This window comes from Rhodnius prolixus, unplaced genomic scaffold, assembly GCF_049639745.1.
Source record: "Rhodnius prolixus isolate KJV_2025 unplaced genomic scaffold, Rpr scaffold_1, whole genome shotgun sequence".
NCBI classification, from domain to species: Eukaryota; Metazoa; Arthropoda; class Insecta; order Hemiptera; family Reduviidae; genus Rhodnius; species Rhodnius prolixus.
In genome coordinates, this window is record NW_027411581.1 from 49,933,716 (window position 1) to 49,953,624 (window position 19,909).

Sequence of the window (19,909 nt, forward strand, 5' to 3'; positions counted from 1 at the left end):
AGTTTTCTTCAATTACATTCTCCATCTAGGTGTTCTTCCCACAATGTGGTGTATATGTAATATAAAATAAATAAGATATGCATATTTTTAGGACAGCTAATTATTCCAGTATTTTACCATAAGTCAAATTAGGGGAACTAAATTAAATTACAATTGAGAAATGATTAAATAATGTTGAATAATCTACATGTTATTAACTGTGTGTTATTTGTCCTCACTAATATTTCGGTAAGACGAATTCAAGACTGAAATATTGTTTTAAATTCTCCGTGATTCAAATTTAAACAGTAGCCGACTCTAAATTTGTCTTTTTCTAATTTAACATGCATGTATATGTGACAACTTCAGAATAAAGGGCACATTAAAGAGAAATCAGAAGAATAATTTGGAATAGAGTTAAAATAAAGTACCTATTTATACGAAGATATAATATACATTTTATCACAATTATAACTATTATGAATGAACTGGCCAGCATAAGGGTATGTGACATCTAATAAATTCTTAAAAAATATTAATGAAAATTAATGCGGTAAAATTACTTAAATAATATCAATGAAGTATTAATGAAATGTTGGGTACTTGCTGATTTGTGTACCTTTTGGCGTTTAATCAACCCTTATACTTAACTTTTTAAACTGTAAGTTTTTGTTAAGGAGATTTTTGTACCCTTTGGATAGATTTTTCTTTTTGTTTGTTTTGCAAAGTTACATATCTGCTTTACAGATTTTTTTAAAATTTGGAATAAGCTATTCTATCATTATAACCTGATAAGGTGTTAAATCGGAAACGTAACTACCACTGGAGAGATCTTTTTAAAGAATGGTTATAGTTGCGGTCCCCAAACCATCTTCAATAACCATTTTTTTGAGAAAGCGTTTTGAATAAATAGGAAGGTATTTGTACGTAAATAGCAAAATTAAACTGCGATTTCAGTACTTCCTTTTAAGAGGAGCAAGAAAAATAAACTGCGATTACAGTACTTCTCCCTAAAAGGCAAAGATTTTGAATCGAACGACAATTGATGTAAATCGGTTCACTCATTGATAATTTTAACGATTGCAGTACTTCCTCTTAGTAGGTGTAAGAGCATGATGGCACTTCACAGCCACGTAGAGGAGCTTTAATCACTTCTTCGTGATAAATTTTATCAAAATCGGACTAAGCTTTGTAGAAATATTGGTAATAATAGTTTTAGAAAGGGCCTTATTTGGGTGGGGCGAACTCCCCTCCTTATGAGGCATAGTGTCGAGACTTTTAAAGTACAAATCTGTACAAAATTTCGATTCGAATGACACTTCATTCATGAAAATCGGTTAACGTGTCGATAATTTGAAACGATTGCTATACTTCCCCTTAACAAGTGTAAGAGCAGATCGCCGCTTTATTGTTAGGTAGGGGAGCCCTAACCCTATCATCCTACCAAATTTTATCAAAATCGGGCCAAGATTTACAGAGTAATTAGTAATAATAATTTTGGAGGGGGCCTTACATAAAGGGGGCTAACTCCTCTCCCATTCGATGTACAGGGCCGAGACCCCCCAAAGGCACATCTACATAAAATTCCAAATCGAATGACACCTCATTCATGAAAATCGGTTCGTGCGTTTAAGCGCTACGCAGTTTACAAAAAAGGTAACAACAACAACAACAACAACAACAAGAACAAGAACAAGAACAAGAACAAGAACAAGAACATTTTTTGAAAAAGCCGTTTTTGCTCATTTTCGGCAACTTTTTTCTCGAAACCTATTAGATCTGAGTGGTTGCAAAAAAATTACAGTTATAAAGGATGGTTTGGAGTAAGATTTAAAGAAAATTTGGGAATTTTATCTTTTATAGAAAAATAGAAAAAAATTGTCAAAGTTGGGTGTTTTTCAACGTTACGCTTTTTCGTGCAGTTTTTGATGGTCAACCCTTATACAACTGTCCTACCGGACAGTTTTAATCTGTAGAAATCACAGATGTTAGTTATGGTAGTTACCGTTGCCATCCCTCTTTTAGGATACTCAATTTAAATTGAGCCTTGTCAGTTCAAGAAAAAAAATGTGAAGCCTGATCTCGATACTGTGGGTGTAGAGACGAGATTTACAGATCATTTTGTAAAAATCACTTCTCGTATTCATTAGATCTCAAAACAGATGCTTCTGATGAGAACTCAAAATTGTGAATCTGCACGATTACATTACTTCTCTTACTCAGTGCAGTAAGAAAAAGTAACTAGGCGTTATTTTATAGAGTCTGAGAAGTAAATTGTCAAATGTAAATTAAAATGTTATTTTAACAACCTTGGCGTTGAGTTTCAGTAGTTGTACCTCTCTGCACAACATTGTCTCAGATTTGCAGAACGTCTTTGTAGAAACAAACTCTCGTAATGGAGAAGAGTGAATGACTAAAGTCTTCCAAAACCATATCGCTTCCCAGTTTTCTACCTACCTTTATTTAATATCAATGCGATTTCATGAAATTGTGAAACGTAAGTCACAATAAGCGAAGTGCGTAAAACTGCTTCCCTCCTACAACCTGAAAAATAGATTTTTAAGTAAGAATCATAATTTATTTTTAACTGTTAAAGAAACAATTAAAACGAAATTATTAACACAAAAATGACTGATAAAATAAATCAAGATAACTGAAGGTCATAAAGAACCAATGAAAAGGGGTGGGGCTGAAAAGAAATTACTTTCGACCTGGAATATCCATTTTGGAAACTTCAATGCCGCAAGAGTGTAAAAGTGTTCTAGTATTAGTAGTAAATTAATGTGTAGATTAGTGTATAAAATTGTATGTATGTGTGTGCTAGTTATTAAATTTGAGTCATCGAACTAGATTTTTACACTACGGCCGGTTATGTTGAAGGTTTGTAAACGTTTGGAAGTATTTTTTTTATTATTTATTTATTTTTTATGAAAGGGTGGGACCTCTTAAGTGTATGTTAGAGCTATTAGAGGCCAGTCGCAAGGGCCGTACACTTATCACTTGAGTATATAAGAATCAGCGGACTGGTGAATGGTCAGTTTCTGTGCTACAGAGTTACAGTCACATTCCAATCATCATGTACAAGTTGGTATGTATACCTAATATCGAACTTAAGTATTTGTAAATTTGTTCTTTTTCACTTTGAGATTTTATTTTTTAAAAAATCTTTATACTGAAATGATTGAGGACCAAATATTTAGTTAACGCTCTAAAAAAAATAAAATTAGAAGTACATATTTTAAAATTATTAGTACCTAAAATTATTATTTAATTACATTTCGTGGCAAAAAGTTTTCGGCAAACGAATTCACAAGTAAAAAAGTATTCGATCTCAGTACAATTCTTAAAAGCATTACTTTGTTCTTCTTATGTTTTAAATAAAACGCGATTTATTCGAGGAAGCTACAAATCCGTAACACGAAAGTCACGGTTTTAACGTGCTTCATTTAAGTCAAACATTCGCAAGTGTCTGTTTAAGTTGTCGACGTTAACAATAATGTTTTGATCACTAAAGAGAGGAAAGCCAATCTATTTTCTTTCAAACTGATCGTTTCTGTTAACACAGGGTAAAAGTTAACGACCTGTTTAAGCTCGATCCCAAATATAAGTACAGTAATTTCCAGCCCATATCTTTGGACTGCAGGTACGGTGTAAACTTTGATTACGGATATTTCGAGCTTTTTATCAAGTCATCCTGAGTGGAACTGCCTAATTAAAAATAATAAAAAAAATGGAGCAAATCACATTCATAAATTTCAAATGTTAGCATACTTCAAGAATGTTTATCTTTTATCAGAAGTTATTGCAGTTTTTCAATTCCAATGGGTATCGATAAATATTGTTAAGAAGCTTGAGCAATATTATGTCCACAGTTCATGGATAAATTCTATAATTTAGAACTTGGTAAAAAGTCTCTAGATTTATTCTTGGAAATGTATGTTGACCCGAATTAGAATATTTTCACTTATTCAACAAAATCATTTCACAAAACTTATTGAAAGTGAATGGAAATATAAAGAAAATGTACTTAAACTGAAACCTGTAGGATTCCACCTTAAAAGAAGCATTTGAAGTAGCGGCATCAAGTAGTAGACAGCTTCTGAAGATAATTGAGAATATCAATCTAGAAAAGAGTCAATTTAGAAACGATTAGCTCTTAAAATCATGACTTTTTTTTAAGTCAAATTAAAATATATATAAATCTAAAAGCATTTTGTACTCTGAAAAGCGATTAATTTTCGAAAGAATCACTTCTAATCTTGGGTCCAGAAGTTTTAGTTCTTTTAACCCAAGGAATCTTGGTCTAAAATTTGGCTTAGGTGAATTGAAATTACTCTAGCAATCAAAACGTAGGGCAAAGTTGAATATTATATTGAAAGAATGAAATCATAGTTTAAGACTTGACTGAAAAGTTGGTAGGTAAGAATCTCTCTTACTATTTCAATTAAATTTTTGTTCTTCCACCGCCACATTGTGCTTATCAATGTTATTGAACCTAACTATAACTGGAATCTTCAATCATGTGTTTTGCAGGCAGTACTTCCTCTTTTCTTCGCCGCAGTCTCTGCTGGCTACCTGGGAGCCGCTCCCGCCGTCTATGGAGCTGGATTAGGCTACGCTCACAGCGCTCCAGTTGTAGCTGCCACCTACGCTCATGCTGCTCCCGTTGTAACCGCCCACGCCGCCCCAGTTGTAGCCGCCCATGCTGCTCCTTTGGCTGTTGCCCACGCTCCAGTCGCCACCTCCTATGCTAACACTTACAGGACTGTAAACAAGGGTGTTGCTGTCGGCTACGCTGCCCCAGCTGTCGGCTATGCTGCCCCAGCTGTCGGCTATGCTGCCCCAGCTGTCAGCTATGCTGCCCCAGCTGTAGCCACTGTAGCCCATGCTCCAGTAGCTGCTTACGCCGCCCCAGCTGTAGCCACTGTTGCTCACGCTCCAGTTGCCGCTGCCTACGCTGCCCCAGCTGTAGCCACCGTCGCCCATGCTGCCCCAGTAGCTTACGGAGCCGGATACGGATATGGTCTTGGATACGGATATGGTGGTGTCAAATACGGAGGACTTCTTCATTAAATTAATGACAGAACAGGAGTGCGCCCTTTTTAGCTGATCTCTTCAGCAATCCTCAACCCTTCTATTCCTTATGTACATATAGCGCCCTTTATTAAATAATTTATTATTTAAATTATTGTAATTGTTTTATTACCTGCCTTAACTTTATTTTGCTTTTACAATTAATTATTTTTGGACTATTCGGTCGCTAATAGCTTAAGACATCTGTCAATTTTAAACTATTTCTAGTCAATTATCGAAATTAGCGCTTCAAGTTCTGTTTGGACTTGCCTGACTACCCGTAATGGTTTCAGGATAATATCTAACTTCTTCAACGTCATCATGGCGTGTAAATGGTAGTAATGAACTTCTTTTTCAGCTTCTCGTCAGGGGTTCCTACCTAAGAACACCAATTCTTAGTTGGCTTTACTCGAACAATGCCAACTTTGTCAGGATCTCCAAGCAGTTCCCACAATAGCGTTGAGCAGATTTTGCCTGTAAGACGCTCGCTTTCTGCTGGCAAGGTCATCACCCTGGAATTAATTATCGCCCGCCTTTTGATTTGAACAACCCAAAGAATATTTCGTATAGCTCCACCTGAATGATTGTGGGTAGTCTATCTAGGTTACTGAGAGCCAAACTATAGATCAGCTGTCCCTATCCACTCCTGCTTTTATTCTCTTGGTGCCGTATCTCAAAGAATAGCTGAAATGGTGGGCCACACACTTCCAAGTATCCCTACACAGAATAAAAACTTAATATGAGCTTGACTGAAGTATTATGTGGAAGGAGAGTTTCAAAGACTGGTTCCCTTCCAGTTAAACTTTGTTTGGTATGTCTGCAGCAGTTTACAGTTCACATCTATTGCAGCCATGTTGTTATGGCTCCAGCAAAACTCTGATGTAGTTGTATAGGTAGTGCAGAAGACCGCAATAGATACGATCATGAGGACATCTGAAATACTCAGGCAAGCAAGCCTTTGAAAGCCGCTGAACACACTTACAACAACTACCTGAGACAACTTCGTCTACCAGACCGAAAGATGCCTTCTTCTAGAGCCACTAGATTTTCCAGCGACTTAATACCCAACTTTTCTTACACAGCCGTTTGCACTTACCAAATTGGCTTCTCTGTCTTGAGTAACATTGTTCAGATGGTGTTTCTACTGTACCATTTGGTAAAAAATAACCCGTGCAGGTTCTTTCACTTTGTAAAGGAGGCTAACTATGTTTTATGGAGACTGGGAGACAGCTTTTCATATGTTTGAGGATTCCTCTGGACATAGAACAAATAACTTGATCCCAGATCTATTCCAATTTATTGAAATCAACGGAATGGCTAGAACAACATCAATAATTTACTCTCTTTGATTTTGGCAAGAATACTAACACTACTTTTACTTAAATTTTTTCTTTACTTAATTTTCACTAATAACACTAAAATTCGTTCTGCCTTCAATATTAACTCTTTATGTTATAATATTATCTTAATTTTTTACAATTTATTAGTATTATACACACTTTGTTAGCTGAATAACGTGTAAACAGTAACACGGAGCCATACTCCAATTATTAAAAACTAATTCGTCAAACAACTTACCCCTACAAATCGCGATTTGTCAAGTAGAAGCACAATTGTATTAATTTTCATTATTGGCATTTCTGAAATGTATGAATAAAAAATATTGAATATTTGCAATACTTGGGTCATTTACTTACCTCGCATATAACAGCAGGCTAATTTGTTTAAGTGGCAGATAGAAAGGGTAACTCAACAAAGCGCACAGTTTGAACAGAGAAGACAACGACACTATGGTCTTAAAGTCTTCAATTAACTCGACTTCCTTATGGTCCTGTAAAAAGAAAACTTGCAGATTAGACACAGATTAAGAAATTATTTACTTTTTTTTAGATGTTCGGTTAGAATACACTAAAAACAAATCATGTGCTTAATCTTCCACTAATATCTGTATTCCTTTATAAACAAAATTTCACAAATTTAAAATGGCACTTTAATCTAAAAATAAAACAATTTTTTTTTCGCTTTGAAAAAGGATGAATGGAAAAATATTCAAACTTTCAAAGACCTGATCTTTGGTTGGAGAGGCAAACAAGGATGGTCAACTAAGAAATTCCTAAACATCTTATAATTGGAAACTTGTGCATTCTGCTATCCAGATACTACAGCAGCTGCCAAACACATAATATTAGAATGTCCCAAAAACAATAAAAGAAGAGATCAACTGTGCGGGCAGTCCTAACATCAGGTGGCCATATTCCCGCAAATTTTAACACCATCGTGTCATCTAATTATGGTAAAGATATTCATGAAATTATATGATTTAATTAAAAATAACGAACTGAAATTACAGAAGTTATAGTGAAAACTCAGCTAAAAATGAAAAACAAATAATTGAAAAAAAAAAAATAACCAAGACATAACAAACGTCAACCCAAAACTTTCATACCGTATCCCATAATGGCTCAAACTAGCTGTTTTCCTTGAGAGCCCAAAAAAGGAGAAGGAAAACCCCTTCTTCCCTTTAAAACGAAGAAAAAAATGTAGGAATGCCTATTTTCTGGGAGCTTGACGTACACCTATTGATAACGGAGGCGGATAGCTAACAAATTTGACTGATCTCAGTCAACACAATAAGTAAAAAACAATGGCCCAGTCCAGAAGTCGAACCCAAAACCGTAATACTTCTTTAGCTGCTTATAAATGCTCGGCATGTAAATTGATAGAATAATGATTATATAGAACAGATGATTTAGTCATCTCAAAAGAAATAGTCTTTAAATAGCAGAGTTAAATGTGCTAATTACCTTAATATTCTGATTTCAAATTCTACCAATATTGTAATTTAGCATAACCTTAGGCTATCAGCAATTTAACCCTGTAAAAACACTTTTGCTACCATACTTGGTTCCTATCAATAATGATCATATTATATACTCCTATGTATCATCCAAATAAAATTTTAATTTACATATTATTTATATTTTTGGAATATATACATCAATAATAGGAACAATATACTTTATAGAAAATGGTATTTACACAGATCTGCAAACTGATAGATAATTATTTAATTAATAATACAGTAACTAGCTGTAAAGACAATTGGCTGATAAAACCGGATTTGTACATGACGCGCTGTTTAATAAATAAAATGCTGCTTTAATATCAACAGGTCTTTAAACGATCACTTTAACTTATTTATAAAGAAGCTTGTTTTATGCAAAAAATCTTCTATTTTTGTGTTTATCTAGGCTATAAATTTATTATTAATTTCATGACTTTTTCGTACAAAAATTATTTTCTTTATGAAACCTTAAAGAAAATATTATTTCACTTCTGTCATTTATTTTTATTACACTTTTAGATATTTCCACTTTCTCTTAATCCACATAATTAAAAGGATGTGCAAGTGCAATATGCAAGCAATATGAATGCAATTTTTGTAATTTACATCAGAAATTTGTGTATTGAGGTCCTTTGTATAATTTTTTTTTTTTTTAGCGCGTTTTAATAAGTGTGCAAGTAGAACACCTCAACTCAAAACTGAAACTTAATATTTTGTTTTTATTCAAACTGACGCACACCTTAAAATGAGACGTTACTGAATGTACTTTTAAGCGGTTTTCTCAAAAGAGGCCAAAATAATTTTCTCTAAACGAGGTGTACTGCTTACCAATTAAATGACTTTACTTTTCAAAAATGAAATATTTATATTTCGAAATATAATAAGAATCTTCTGGGCTCCACCCTACCTTGCTGAGCAAGGTGCAGTATGTGGAAGCCCGAAGGTACCGCGTGCCGCGACACAGCTCGAGTGGATAAAAGAAGAGAAAAGAACATAGCTCTAGGGGCGCTAATGACCTCAGCAGTCGATGCGCCAAAAAAAAAGAAAAAGAAAATTCGAGATGGATGCAGAAATGACAAGGTGAATTTGGAAGAGGTGATAATATAGGCGGAAACTAATAATGAGGTTTTGATAACTGAGGGTGAAGTAGAGTAAATAGGTAAAGAGGGTTCCAAAGAGAATTAGCATTAATGAGGAAAGGTTGTCCAGTAGGAAGGAATGTAAAGATCAGAAGAAAGAAGTGCTATGTCTGACATGCACCGAGGATTTAAAATTAAAAGGATACAGAACGATCTTAGGGGTTTAATAGCGCGTGAAATAGGAAGGACCAAATGGAAGTATAGGTGGCGGATTTCAGAAAAGAGCCTGTTCAATCGTAAGTTCGACAGGCTAATGTGAACGACTCTGAAGATCCCGAAAGTAAAACATAGAAAAAAAATGCATCAAACACTCTGGTTTGCCTTCGTGAGTCCCGGAGAGGCCCCTATAAACCAGACACTCATAATATGCAAACAACGAATAAAATGTAAAAAATAAAAAACAAGTTATTTTGGAAATAAAAATATTTAAAATGTAAAAAATATGTAAAATACTTAATAAAAATAATTTCGAAGTAAATAGGGATTTAGCGTTATGAAAGAGTAAAGTTATAAAAATTATTGCAAAAAATAGTTTCAATAAAAATACCAGTTTTAAAGTCGCATATCAACTAAAATAACGAAAGCAATAATAGACAAGTACAGAACAGAGTAACTACACAGACATAACTGATACATGACCAAAATATTACAAATCTAAAATAAAACACTTCTTCAAATCTGTTCTTGGACACCAGTCTTTTTTTTCTAAACTTGTTAATGATTTTTAATAGATTAACCTCGTTGTGAAAGTGAAATCTAAAACTGTTTTGAGGTATAAATTACAAACTTTTTTTCCTCGCTACCATAAAACCCCCAAAATAATTAACGTATTAAGATCATATTTTAAGGACGATGGCTGCAATTGTTCTGCCTTAAAATATTATGATCTTACAAAACGTTTGGATACATATTTTAATAATTCCTCGGTTAAGGTGTTAAAACCAATTTAGATCAAGAAGACATACGAGGTACACATGTTACACGCATGTGATTGAATTATTTTCCTATGGAAGGAATACAATATAAATTATTAGTTACCCTAATTCTGTAAATTACCTTGTTTAATATCTCTTAAAATCTTTGTCTCTTTGGAAAAAAAAAAAAACTTACAAACGACTCCTAAAACACTAGAATGAACCAAGCACAATACACCACACCAATTTGGATTTAGATCAAAACACGTGCCACTACACCAACTTAAACGAGTAACAGAACTTATCGTTCACATCTTCGAGAACAGTATTCTAGATGTAGCTTCCGCCTTCGAAAATGTTTGGCACTCTGGACTACTTTACAAACTTGAAAATACTAACGCACCAGACCATATTACTCATAGAATCATTTCTTCGATTCAGAACATTCCCGTTAAAACTACCATTACGTACAGTGCTAACCGATAGATTTTCACGGAATTTCCCAGGGGTCCCCTTCTCATCAATGTATATTGATCTAACCTGAAGTCGGCACATTATTGCGAAACTTCAACAAAACTGAAACAGTTATACCCAGTAATTAACAGAAACACACTGTTCAAACGCTCCTGGCACAGTACTGCTCTACAGGTCGCTCCTTAGACCTCTTTTAACGTCCAGCCTGGATTACAACTAGCTTTCACACTGATAAACAGAATTACAGACTTTTACAGAAGTAAAGAACTGCGAATTGCCCTGGGAACAAACTAGGAACAAACAAATACCCAGAGATGTCGACATTCAAGCCATTCACCTCTACACGACCAAACTAACAGAGAACTTCCTCCTCACCCTTCATACACTGCCATCCATATCTCATTATCATTTTTGCGAGCGTACAGCTTTAAGAAGACTGAAGCTAAGACTATGTCAAGATTTTTGAAGAACTGAACTCAATTTGGAATATGTAACAATCAAGGAGTAAAAAGTCTTTAGTAAGCTGATCCATACTTAATTTGTAAATATAATAACATATAACTAATATCTTATTAAATTTGTCACTATTTCCGCAACATTTAATCAAGAATTATGTAAAATAAACTCATTAAACTCTTGAAATAATTGGTTCAAGTGATTAATGATCAGAAAACAAAATACGATTCTGAAATTAACAGTCATGTCATTGTCGATATGGACTAATGTCAAAATATCTCTAAAGAACAAACTATGTATATCAATCAAACTAATTTTTATATTTTGTATACCAGAACTTTGATTTATAAGAAGCAAAATATAATAGTTTTGCCATCTCAATTTATAAAGGAACAAATTATTGTTAGTTAAAAAGAACGAACGTTATTTCATTTTAAGAGAGGAATTAGAACAGTGGTTACTGCAAAAGAAGCCTTTCATTCGGGAACAGCTTTTTGCCCTCAAATATTTCCAGTGAGGAAACAATGTAGCCCGTAACGAGGGAACACTCTCCGGAGTTTGGCATTTCACTGTGATGGCTCATGATTTCACGAATGACATCACTAAAATAATTGGAATATGTAACAATCAAGGAGTAAAAAGTCCTTAGTAAGCTGATCCATACTTAATTTGTAAATATAATAACATATAACTAATATCTCCAGCAGCTGACCCTTAGATTTTCTCTTCCTAGGAGCTTCTTACAGCTCACTGTCCGGTGATGGACAGTGTTGTCTGTAACGAGAGAACACTGTCCGGAGGCCGGCAGTGCACTGGAAAAAGCACCGGGCGCTAATAACCTCAGCTGTTGATGCGCCAAAAAAAAAAAAAAAAAATATAACTAATATCTTAAAACTAACTAATAATATCTTAACTAGTATCATCATTAAAATATAAAATTAATGTAGAATGGAAGCCAAATTTGCTACTTTAGGACCCAAAACAGTGGACATTTATTTGTACCTAGGTATTAATTTCACATTCACGGATTTGCATAACTATAGTACTTGAAAAAGAAAAAAAGCCAAAATAGAAGATTGAAGAAAAGTCCTAATAGGATAACATAGATAACTTTCTACCAAATAATAGGTGCTTTTATTTGATTAAAAGGATATCTACTAATGAAGTGAGAAAGAATTCTCTTAGTGAAGCAAACATATGCTACTCAAACTTCATGAGAAATTTGACTAGTATCTTAATTTAAATTTAATTTAGTGAGTGAGGTCAGTATGATGAATTTTTTGGACATTTGATGACATTGAGAAATCAACTTAATTTGAATGCAATGTCAATTTCATAAATTGTTTGAAACTTGTTTGAAGATCCTGGGTGCTTGGTTGCAAACTAAGTAGGGATGATCAGCGCAGAATTAGTATAAAAGGAAGATGAGCCGATTCAAAAATCAGTCTCATTTTGTGTGGCAAAGAGCGACATCAACTAAAACACAATGTACAAACTGGTAAGCGTTTGTTTGCTTTTTAAAATTTTTTTATTTTAGTTTATTTCACTCTGTTTTATTGGGTTGTTCTTGGCATTTAAAGGTCACCAAGATGAACCAGTTGTCGAGGACAATTCCTTGAAAAATTTACTACCATAAAAATCTTAACTCAGTTGTTGATTCTCTTTGCAGGTAGTACTTCCCCTCATCTTCGCGGTTGTATCAGCCGCCAACCTCGGAGGAGTTCATCTTGCAGCACCTGCCGTGACCACGGTCGCTCATGCCCCCGCCGTCAGCTATGCTGCTCCCGTTACCACTTCCCTTTCTTATAGCAGACCACTTGTCAGCGGTGTAGTTGGTGGTGTTGCTACCCCAGTTGTCGGAGGTGTTGGTACCCATGTTGTCGGAGGATTGGCCACTCCAGTTGTCGGAGGAGTCACCACCCGTGTTCTCGGAGGTGTTGCTACCCCAGTTGTCGGAGGAGTCGCAACCCGTCTTGTTGGAGGAGTTGGAACTCCAGTTGTCGGCGGAGTTGTCGGCGGCGTTGTCGGTGGAGTAGCTAGTCCAGTTGTCGGCGGTCTTACCACCGTTGCTCACGCTCCAGTTGCCACTACTTACGCCAACACCTACAGAACTGTCGCTCCAGCCGTGAGCTACGCCGCACCAGCTGTAAGCTACGCCACTCCAGCTCTCAGATACACCTCCGCTCTCAGGTACGCTGCCCCAGCAGTCAGTGTTGCTGCCCCAGCTGTCAGTGTTGCTGCCCCAGCTGTAGCTACCGTTGCTCATGCTCCAGTTGCAACTTCCTTCGCTAACACCTACAGAACAGTCAACAAACCAGTAGCCCTCGCCGCCCCCGCTGTCAGCTACGCCGCTCCAGCTGTAAGCTACTCTGCACCAGCCGTAAGCTACTCTGCACCAGCCGTAAGCTACTCTGCACCAGCCGTAAGCTACTCTGCACCAGCTGTAAGCTACTCTGCACCAGCTGTAAGCTACGCTTCCGCTCTCAGATACGCTGCCCCAGCTGTAGCTACCGTTGCTCACGCTCCAGTTGCTACTTCTTACGCTAACACCTACAGAACAGTCAACAAGCCAGTAGCCCTCGCTGCTCCAGCTGTAGCTACATATGCCCATGCTCCAGTTGCTACCGTCGCTGCTGCCCCAGCTGTAACCACTGTTGCCCACGCTCCAGTTGCTACCGTCGCTGCTGCCCCAGCTGTAGCTACCGTTGCTCATGCCCCAGTTGCTACCGTCGCTACTCACGCTCCATTGGCCTACGGATACGGAGCTGGATACGGATATGGTACCGGATATGGTACCTATGGAACCGGATATGGTACCTATGGAACCGGACTTTCCCTTGGCTACAACGCCCTTGGTGGAGTAAGATACGGCGGTCTTTACTCTGGCCTTGGATACCTCGGTGGTGTAGGATACGGTTATGGTGGTCTTGGATACTCCACCCTCCTTCGTCATTAATTTATGTTACCTTAAATAAATTAAATTTGTTTCCAAACAACAACATGGAATTATAAATATATGTATAATAAAAAATTTTGCTAAATATAGGTTATACTTCGTACCTCAATTTGCTTCATTTTATAATATTTCTATAAATTATTATTGCCTACCGTCATAATACAAATACTTGTAAGGTTGTTCAAGCTCGATTTCTTGAGATAAATTAAGCCCAAGACAAAAGTTCTTGCCTGCTTCTGATAGAGGTCATATATTCATGACGCCTTGGGCGCCACGGTAGCCGAGCGGTTAGCGACGAGACCTGTAGAGCTAATATGTATTGTAGTACTGGATACGATTCCCGGACTTAGGCCTTGGATTTTATTTAATGGTTAATAAAAGAAGTTTACAGTAAAGTATGTTTGCTAGTCGCCTCCGTCCAAGACACTAATTGGTAGATGGACGTAAAGCCCGCCTGAAAAAATAGGCAATTACTTTACTTGATTCATGACGCCTTTTAACTTATGCCACTAAAAAAGTATTTTTAAACAAAAGATATAATAAATATTAAACTAATTATTAATCTCTGTAAAGAAATGTTTGAATATTGAATATCCGGAATATTCAACCACTAGGAGAAATTACCAGAACACAAATATAAATTGATTAGCTAATATTTCGGACAAATCTTTTTCCAAAATTTTCAGAGCGCCTATAAACATAAAACTAAGATTTTTCATCAACATAATTGCTTTATAAAAATTTTAGTTTCTAAAATGAACTGTTCTTCTAGACATAAAATGTTATTTCCAAATATTGCTGTTGATCGGCAATTATAGTCGAACAGCATTAACAATACATTGTCACTAACTGCCAAAATTTATTTTTTCTTCGCGTTCTAACTGCAGTCGGTAATGCTGCGACAAGAAGTAAATAATCTTACTTCAATGGTTGAGTCCTTAGACCCAAATTAGTTTCCGTAGTATAATGAACTTCCTGATTTCTTGGAGGTTAATGTTGTCGTCTGTAACACTGTGCCGCTAGTTGAAGGAACTTTTTTTGGATCTCATAGTTAAGAGTCTTGTTTGCGGATCTGTACCAGTACATGTTATGTGAAATCCAAAAGGAAACATAATGAAGCAAGTCTAGTTTGATTTAATTAGAACGGAGGACAAATAATTAATCTAAAAATTGAAGTTTCATTCCGATTGAATTATTTTAAACGATATTTATTTATTATTTATTAAATACATGTAAGCTAAATTATGGCCAATTTTGGACGCCTATATTTCTTCGTGCAGTATTTATTTGCAATGGCAACATAGTAATTGTAGTTAATATATCGTAATGAAAATGTTTACCATTCTCTTTTTTAGGTTTTTAATTGTATCATATTTCTAGTAAATTGGAATTATTTCATTTAACAGAAGAGTCTTGAGCTTCAGATCACTCTCGAAAGCAGTAGAAATTATAATTTATAAAACTACTAGTCACATATGGTAGTGAGAGTTGAGTGTTACCCAAGAAAAGCGAGATTTTCCTTGCTGTTTGAGAAAGAGAGATTCTTAGGAAGGTATCTGGTCCGGTCAATAAAAATGGAAGATGGAGGAGTAGAGTGGCTCACGTTAAAAAAGGAAGACTGCAGTAGCTTGGTAACATGCAAAGAATGCCAGGTTGTATGTAGGATGAAAGCCAGGGGAGAAAAAGGAGGAAAATTGAGGCTAAAATGGTTGGATGCTGTTCTCAGCAAGATCGGAATAACAGGTTGGAGAGGAAAAACCGAGAATAGACAGGAATGGCAATTCATTTTGGAGGTGGTAGTAGTAAAATGTCTAGTTACCAATATAATTCTTGGGACTAGTTATTCCTAGACAAAAGCATCATAAAATAGATAATTGAAAGGAAACTGAAAGCGAACGAGAAGTAGGAACACCTTATCATCAGGTATCACATTGTTCAATTAATATTCAACGTTTTTGGCCAAAAAATGTACATCTATGATTTTTACGCTTTGGTGTACATCACATCACCACTAAGTTTTATCACATCGTAGGATACAAATATATATCATTTTTTAATTTAAGACGTTTTTCAACAATTGAGGTCATTGGCCTCCGAGCTTTTACAAACAACATTGTCCATCACCAGCGAGCAATCATAAGCTTCTAGAAAAAGAAATTAGAGGGTTGAAACTGGATTCGAATCCGGGATCTTCGCGTGGGAATTCAGAACGCTAACCAGCTGGCTAACCCCTTAGGTTTCTGACATTTTTCTTAATCCTCTTAATTTCATTCCAGTAGAAGCTTGAAACAAATTATTTTAACCAATTATTCAAAATCTGAAGCTACCCAATCCCAAAACATTAAGAGATAGAAAACCTTCACTTACTCAGAGCACAACTTGCTCGATCAGAAAGTTTCAGATGCTTTCTTATAAATATTATAGGTTCAAAGATTTCCGGTTCAAATTCAGGGAAACTGAGCTAAAACTGCAGAAAGTTAAGATAATTTGGCGGAAACATCATTCAAAGTTTCAGAGGTAATCAGTCAATACTTACAATTAAACGCTATTGCTACTAACTTACAAAAGAACAGATATAAATATTGTTTAGAAAACTTGATGCACTTTACACTTAGTTGAAAAAGCCTACGATACGCCAGAAGTGTCACATTCATGGTCACCTCCATTAGAATATTGTTAGTATCATTTCAAATTTGGTTTTCGAGCCTACAAATGTACACCAGCGTGCTCATATCTTGCTAGCCACGATCAGAGAAGCTAAGTTGTCGGTCGCACGTTCGGTATGGTAAAAACGTTGTCTTGACTTTGGTCTTACTTTTCCAATAGGTACAGCAGTATCTTTTCCTGCCTCCTGAGTGCCCTCATGGGAATGCCACGCTAATCAGAACTCGTAGGTGCAAATGGCTCGCGTAGTAAAACCTTTAGATTTAAAAACTTTTATTGTCGTAGACATAGATATCCATATTTCTGGCGAAGAATTTTACAAGCATCTAGAAGTCCTTGGGCAATCCCTCATATAACAAAATAAAGACGGTTCATGGCGCTAATACGAGGAATACCAGCCCTTAATCGGTCATTATTCTTGAACTTTATCCAGAACCGGAAATCCAGGATTAGCCCCCACACGATGGTTCTTCTAAATCGATCTTCAAAAAGCTTAACACCAAATGCTCATGAGAATTCAAGATATTACAGCTTCTACTAATTAAAAAGTCTTGTAACTAATTCAATTTACAGCTGAATTAGATTATCTGGTTACCCTTACACTTTTGGTCTCAAATTTGTATATATTTTGAATTTTTTCTACGAACATAATCAGCGAATTTTATACCCAGAAGGGCAATGCTACTCTATTATTGAGCATCTGGTTTGTTTACAATTGCCTAAACTTACTTTCGAATAAGTTTCCTGGGATAACATAAATTATTAATTAATTATTATAAATTATAAATTAATAATACTCAATTTTATGCAAAAAAAAATGTTTAGTTTTAGTATATGATGGGACAGAATAGTTTTTCCACGATTCAAAGCTCTGGCAGAAATAATATCAGCTCAGTGGAGCTATTTTAGTGGGATACTTCCGTTAATTACACTATTGAGATTCTAGCCTCCGACGAATAGATTTATCTCCGTTCCACAATGGCCTCCAGTAAATATGATATGGCTATCAACTGGCAAAAGAAGATATAAAATGGAGCGACCAGTGGGACTTGTATTGTACATGAAGAAAATTTCTCTCTGGTTAACACCAATATAAGCAAACTGCAACTACATCATGCACTTGGCAGTAGCCTCGAATATATTCACTGGAATATTCCAGACTAACAAATCGCAAGTCTGCCTTAGCTTTGTATGCAGTGTCATTGAAAGGCATCATGCAATTTCTGCTCATGGACATTGACTGCTAACTCCTCCGTTAAGTATCTACCCATTAGGAGGGAGGGTCTTTTATTTTTGAATATTTATTATTATAATATTCATAAAATGTTCAAAACTAAGCATGCTATATTTTTAAAAAATCTTATACAATATCCACCTTGCGTATCCGCCATAATGTTTTATTTGCTTGTGTTTATAGAAAAACAGTTTTTTTTAATAGCACTTGTAGGGCTCAAAAAATTCCTTTTAAGTCGGCGTAGTTTACACTTTCGTTCGACAGTTTTCAAATTAAATGCATTTTAAGACATTGTGGAGAGAACTAGGAAATTTATTTTCTTTTTTTAATTATTGTTTTAAAGTGAGCTCTCCCGCCGCATTCAATTTCAAAGACAACTAAACACATTGAAAAGCTTCCAGTAATGATAACCTGTTGCAGGAATATTTTTATTCTAATATTATTTAATTTTAATTTCCATTTCATTGCGATTAAAATCTAAAAAGAATCGATTATATGACTGTTTTTAAATGTTAGCAGTTACTTCTCGGCTCACAGTTTCTCATTCCTGTTATAATTGCCATAAAATAGTGGCACTTACTGCAGTAAATTTATCGTTATATCAGTTTAGTAATGATTAAATGATACGGGGACTTGCACATCGAATGTAACGATTTTTTTTCGTTTCTAATTTCACTAAATCTTTATGGCTAAATAGCATTAAAAAAAAAATAATAATAAAACCAATTGTAAGAGATCTAGGAGATCAGATTCATTTATCCTTGGCTTAATTATTGTTTATTAAGCATTATTTAGTATTGACCATTCGAAATCCATCGCCAGTAGTCCCAATATCCTCTAGTTTCTATTCAAATGATCGTGCTATTGCAGCCTCTTATATAATTCGAATTTTATTTATTAACTTCACTCTCTAGTTTCTTGTAACAAATATCTACGTTGAAAACTTGACATTCAACGAGATGGTTTTGATTTTGAACTCACGCTTTACTTCTCTAATTTTAAGTTATTAATTATTATAGTATCTTTTTAGTTGGGCACCTCCTTCGCACAATTGAGAAATCGTGCTCCCACCAGATCGGGGTCTCCACTAAAAGTTATGACTTTGTGCAAACTTGTTTCAGGTTCCACTTTGCGTTTGGTAATCTCCTTCTGGAAGGGGTGTGCCTCTTGCACACTCTTCAAGTATATAAGCCAGATATTGAATTTATTCTTCAGTCTGTCCATCGATAGCAAAACAATTACAACAAACCAACAATGTACAAGTTGGTAAGTTGCTTTCTAAATCAACATAATTCTTTTAATATTTTATATGGTTGATAGACTATTTGTGTATTTATATCACTTTCATTTCTAGACCATCCTTCCATTCTTCTTCGCCGCAGTCTCTGCTGGCTACCTCGGCGCCGCTCCCGCACTCTACGGAGGTGGTTATGGTTACGGAGCTGGCTATGGCTACGGAGGTGGTTATGGTTACGGAGCTACCCTTGCCCACGCTGCACCCGCTGTAGCTTATGCCGCCCCAGCTGTCGCTACTGTAGCTCATGCTGCTCCAGTTGCCGCTGTTGCTCATGCTCCAGTTGCCGCTGTAGCCCATGCTCCAGTTGCTACGTCTTATGCTAACACTTACAGGACTGTGAACAAAGGTGTAGCTCTTGCCGCCTACGCAGCTCCAGCTGTAGCTACCGTCGCTCATGCTGCCCCAGCTGTAACTTATGCTGCTCCAGCTGTAGCTACCGTCGCTCATGCTGCTCCAGCTGTAACCTACGCTGCACCAGCTGTAGCTACCGTTGCACATGCTGCTCCAGCTGTAACCTACGCTGCCCCAGCTGTTGCTACCGTCGCACATGCTGCTCCAGCTGTAGCTACCGTTGCTCATGCTGCACCTCTTGCCTATGGATATGGCCTTGGAGGAGTAAGGTATGGAGGTCTCGGTTACGGATATGGTGGTCTTGCTTATGGCGGTCTTGGATACAAATATGGTGGTCTCGGATACTCCACCCTCCTTCACCATTAAATGATATAATTATCGATTCATTCGTCAAGCTCAATAAATCGTCGTTCTCAATCTCCATTCTCCAACAGCAACTCCATTATCTGTCGCCATCCTTTCTCTTCCTACGTTTGTATATAATAGGTCGTTTATATAAAATAAATTAAAACTTCGTAATTTTCGAA

General features: G+C 36.1%; 2 protein-coding genes across 2 annotated transcripts; both read left to right on the plus strand.

Annotated features, from left to right (window-relative positions):
- The first annotated feature begins 2,909 nt into the window (after positions 1 to 2,909).
- LOC141448619 (uncharacterized) lies at positions 2,910 to 13,921 on the plus strand. Its single transcript, XM_074117100.1, has 4 exons — positions 2,910 to 3,067; positions 4,513 to 5,049; positions 12,364 to 12,378; positions 12,550 to 13,921. The coding sequence occupies exons 1-4, from the start codon at positions 3,056 to 3,058 to the stop codon at positions 13,834 to 13,836; spliced, it is 1,851 nt and encodes a 616-aa protein (XP_073973201.1). The 5' UTR covers positions 2,910 to 3,055; the 3' UTR covers positions 13,837 to 13,921.
- Positions 13,922 to 18,600: 4,679 nt separating this feature from the next.
- Positions 18,601 to 19,909, plus strand: LOC141461572 (uncharacterized). The gene is made up of 2 exons (XM_074142709.1): positions 18,601 to 19,000; positions 19,089 to 19,909. The coding sequence occupies exons 1-2, from the start codon at positions 18,989 to 18,991 to the stop codon at positions 19,746 to 19,748; spliced, it is 672 nt and encodes a 223-aa protein (XP_073998810.1). The 5' UTR covers positions 18,601 to 18,988; the 3' UTR covers positions 19,749 to 19,909.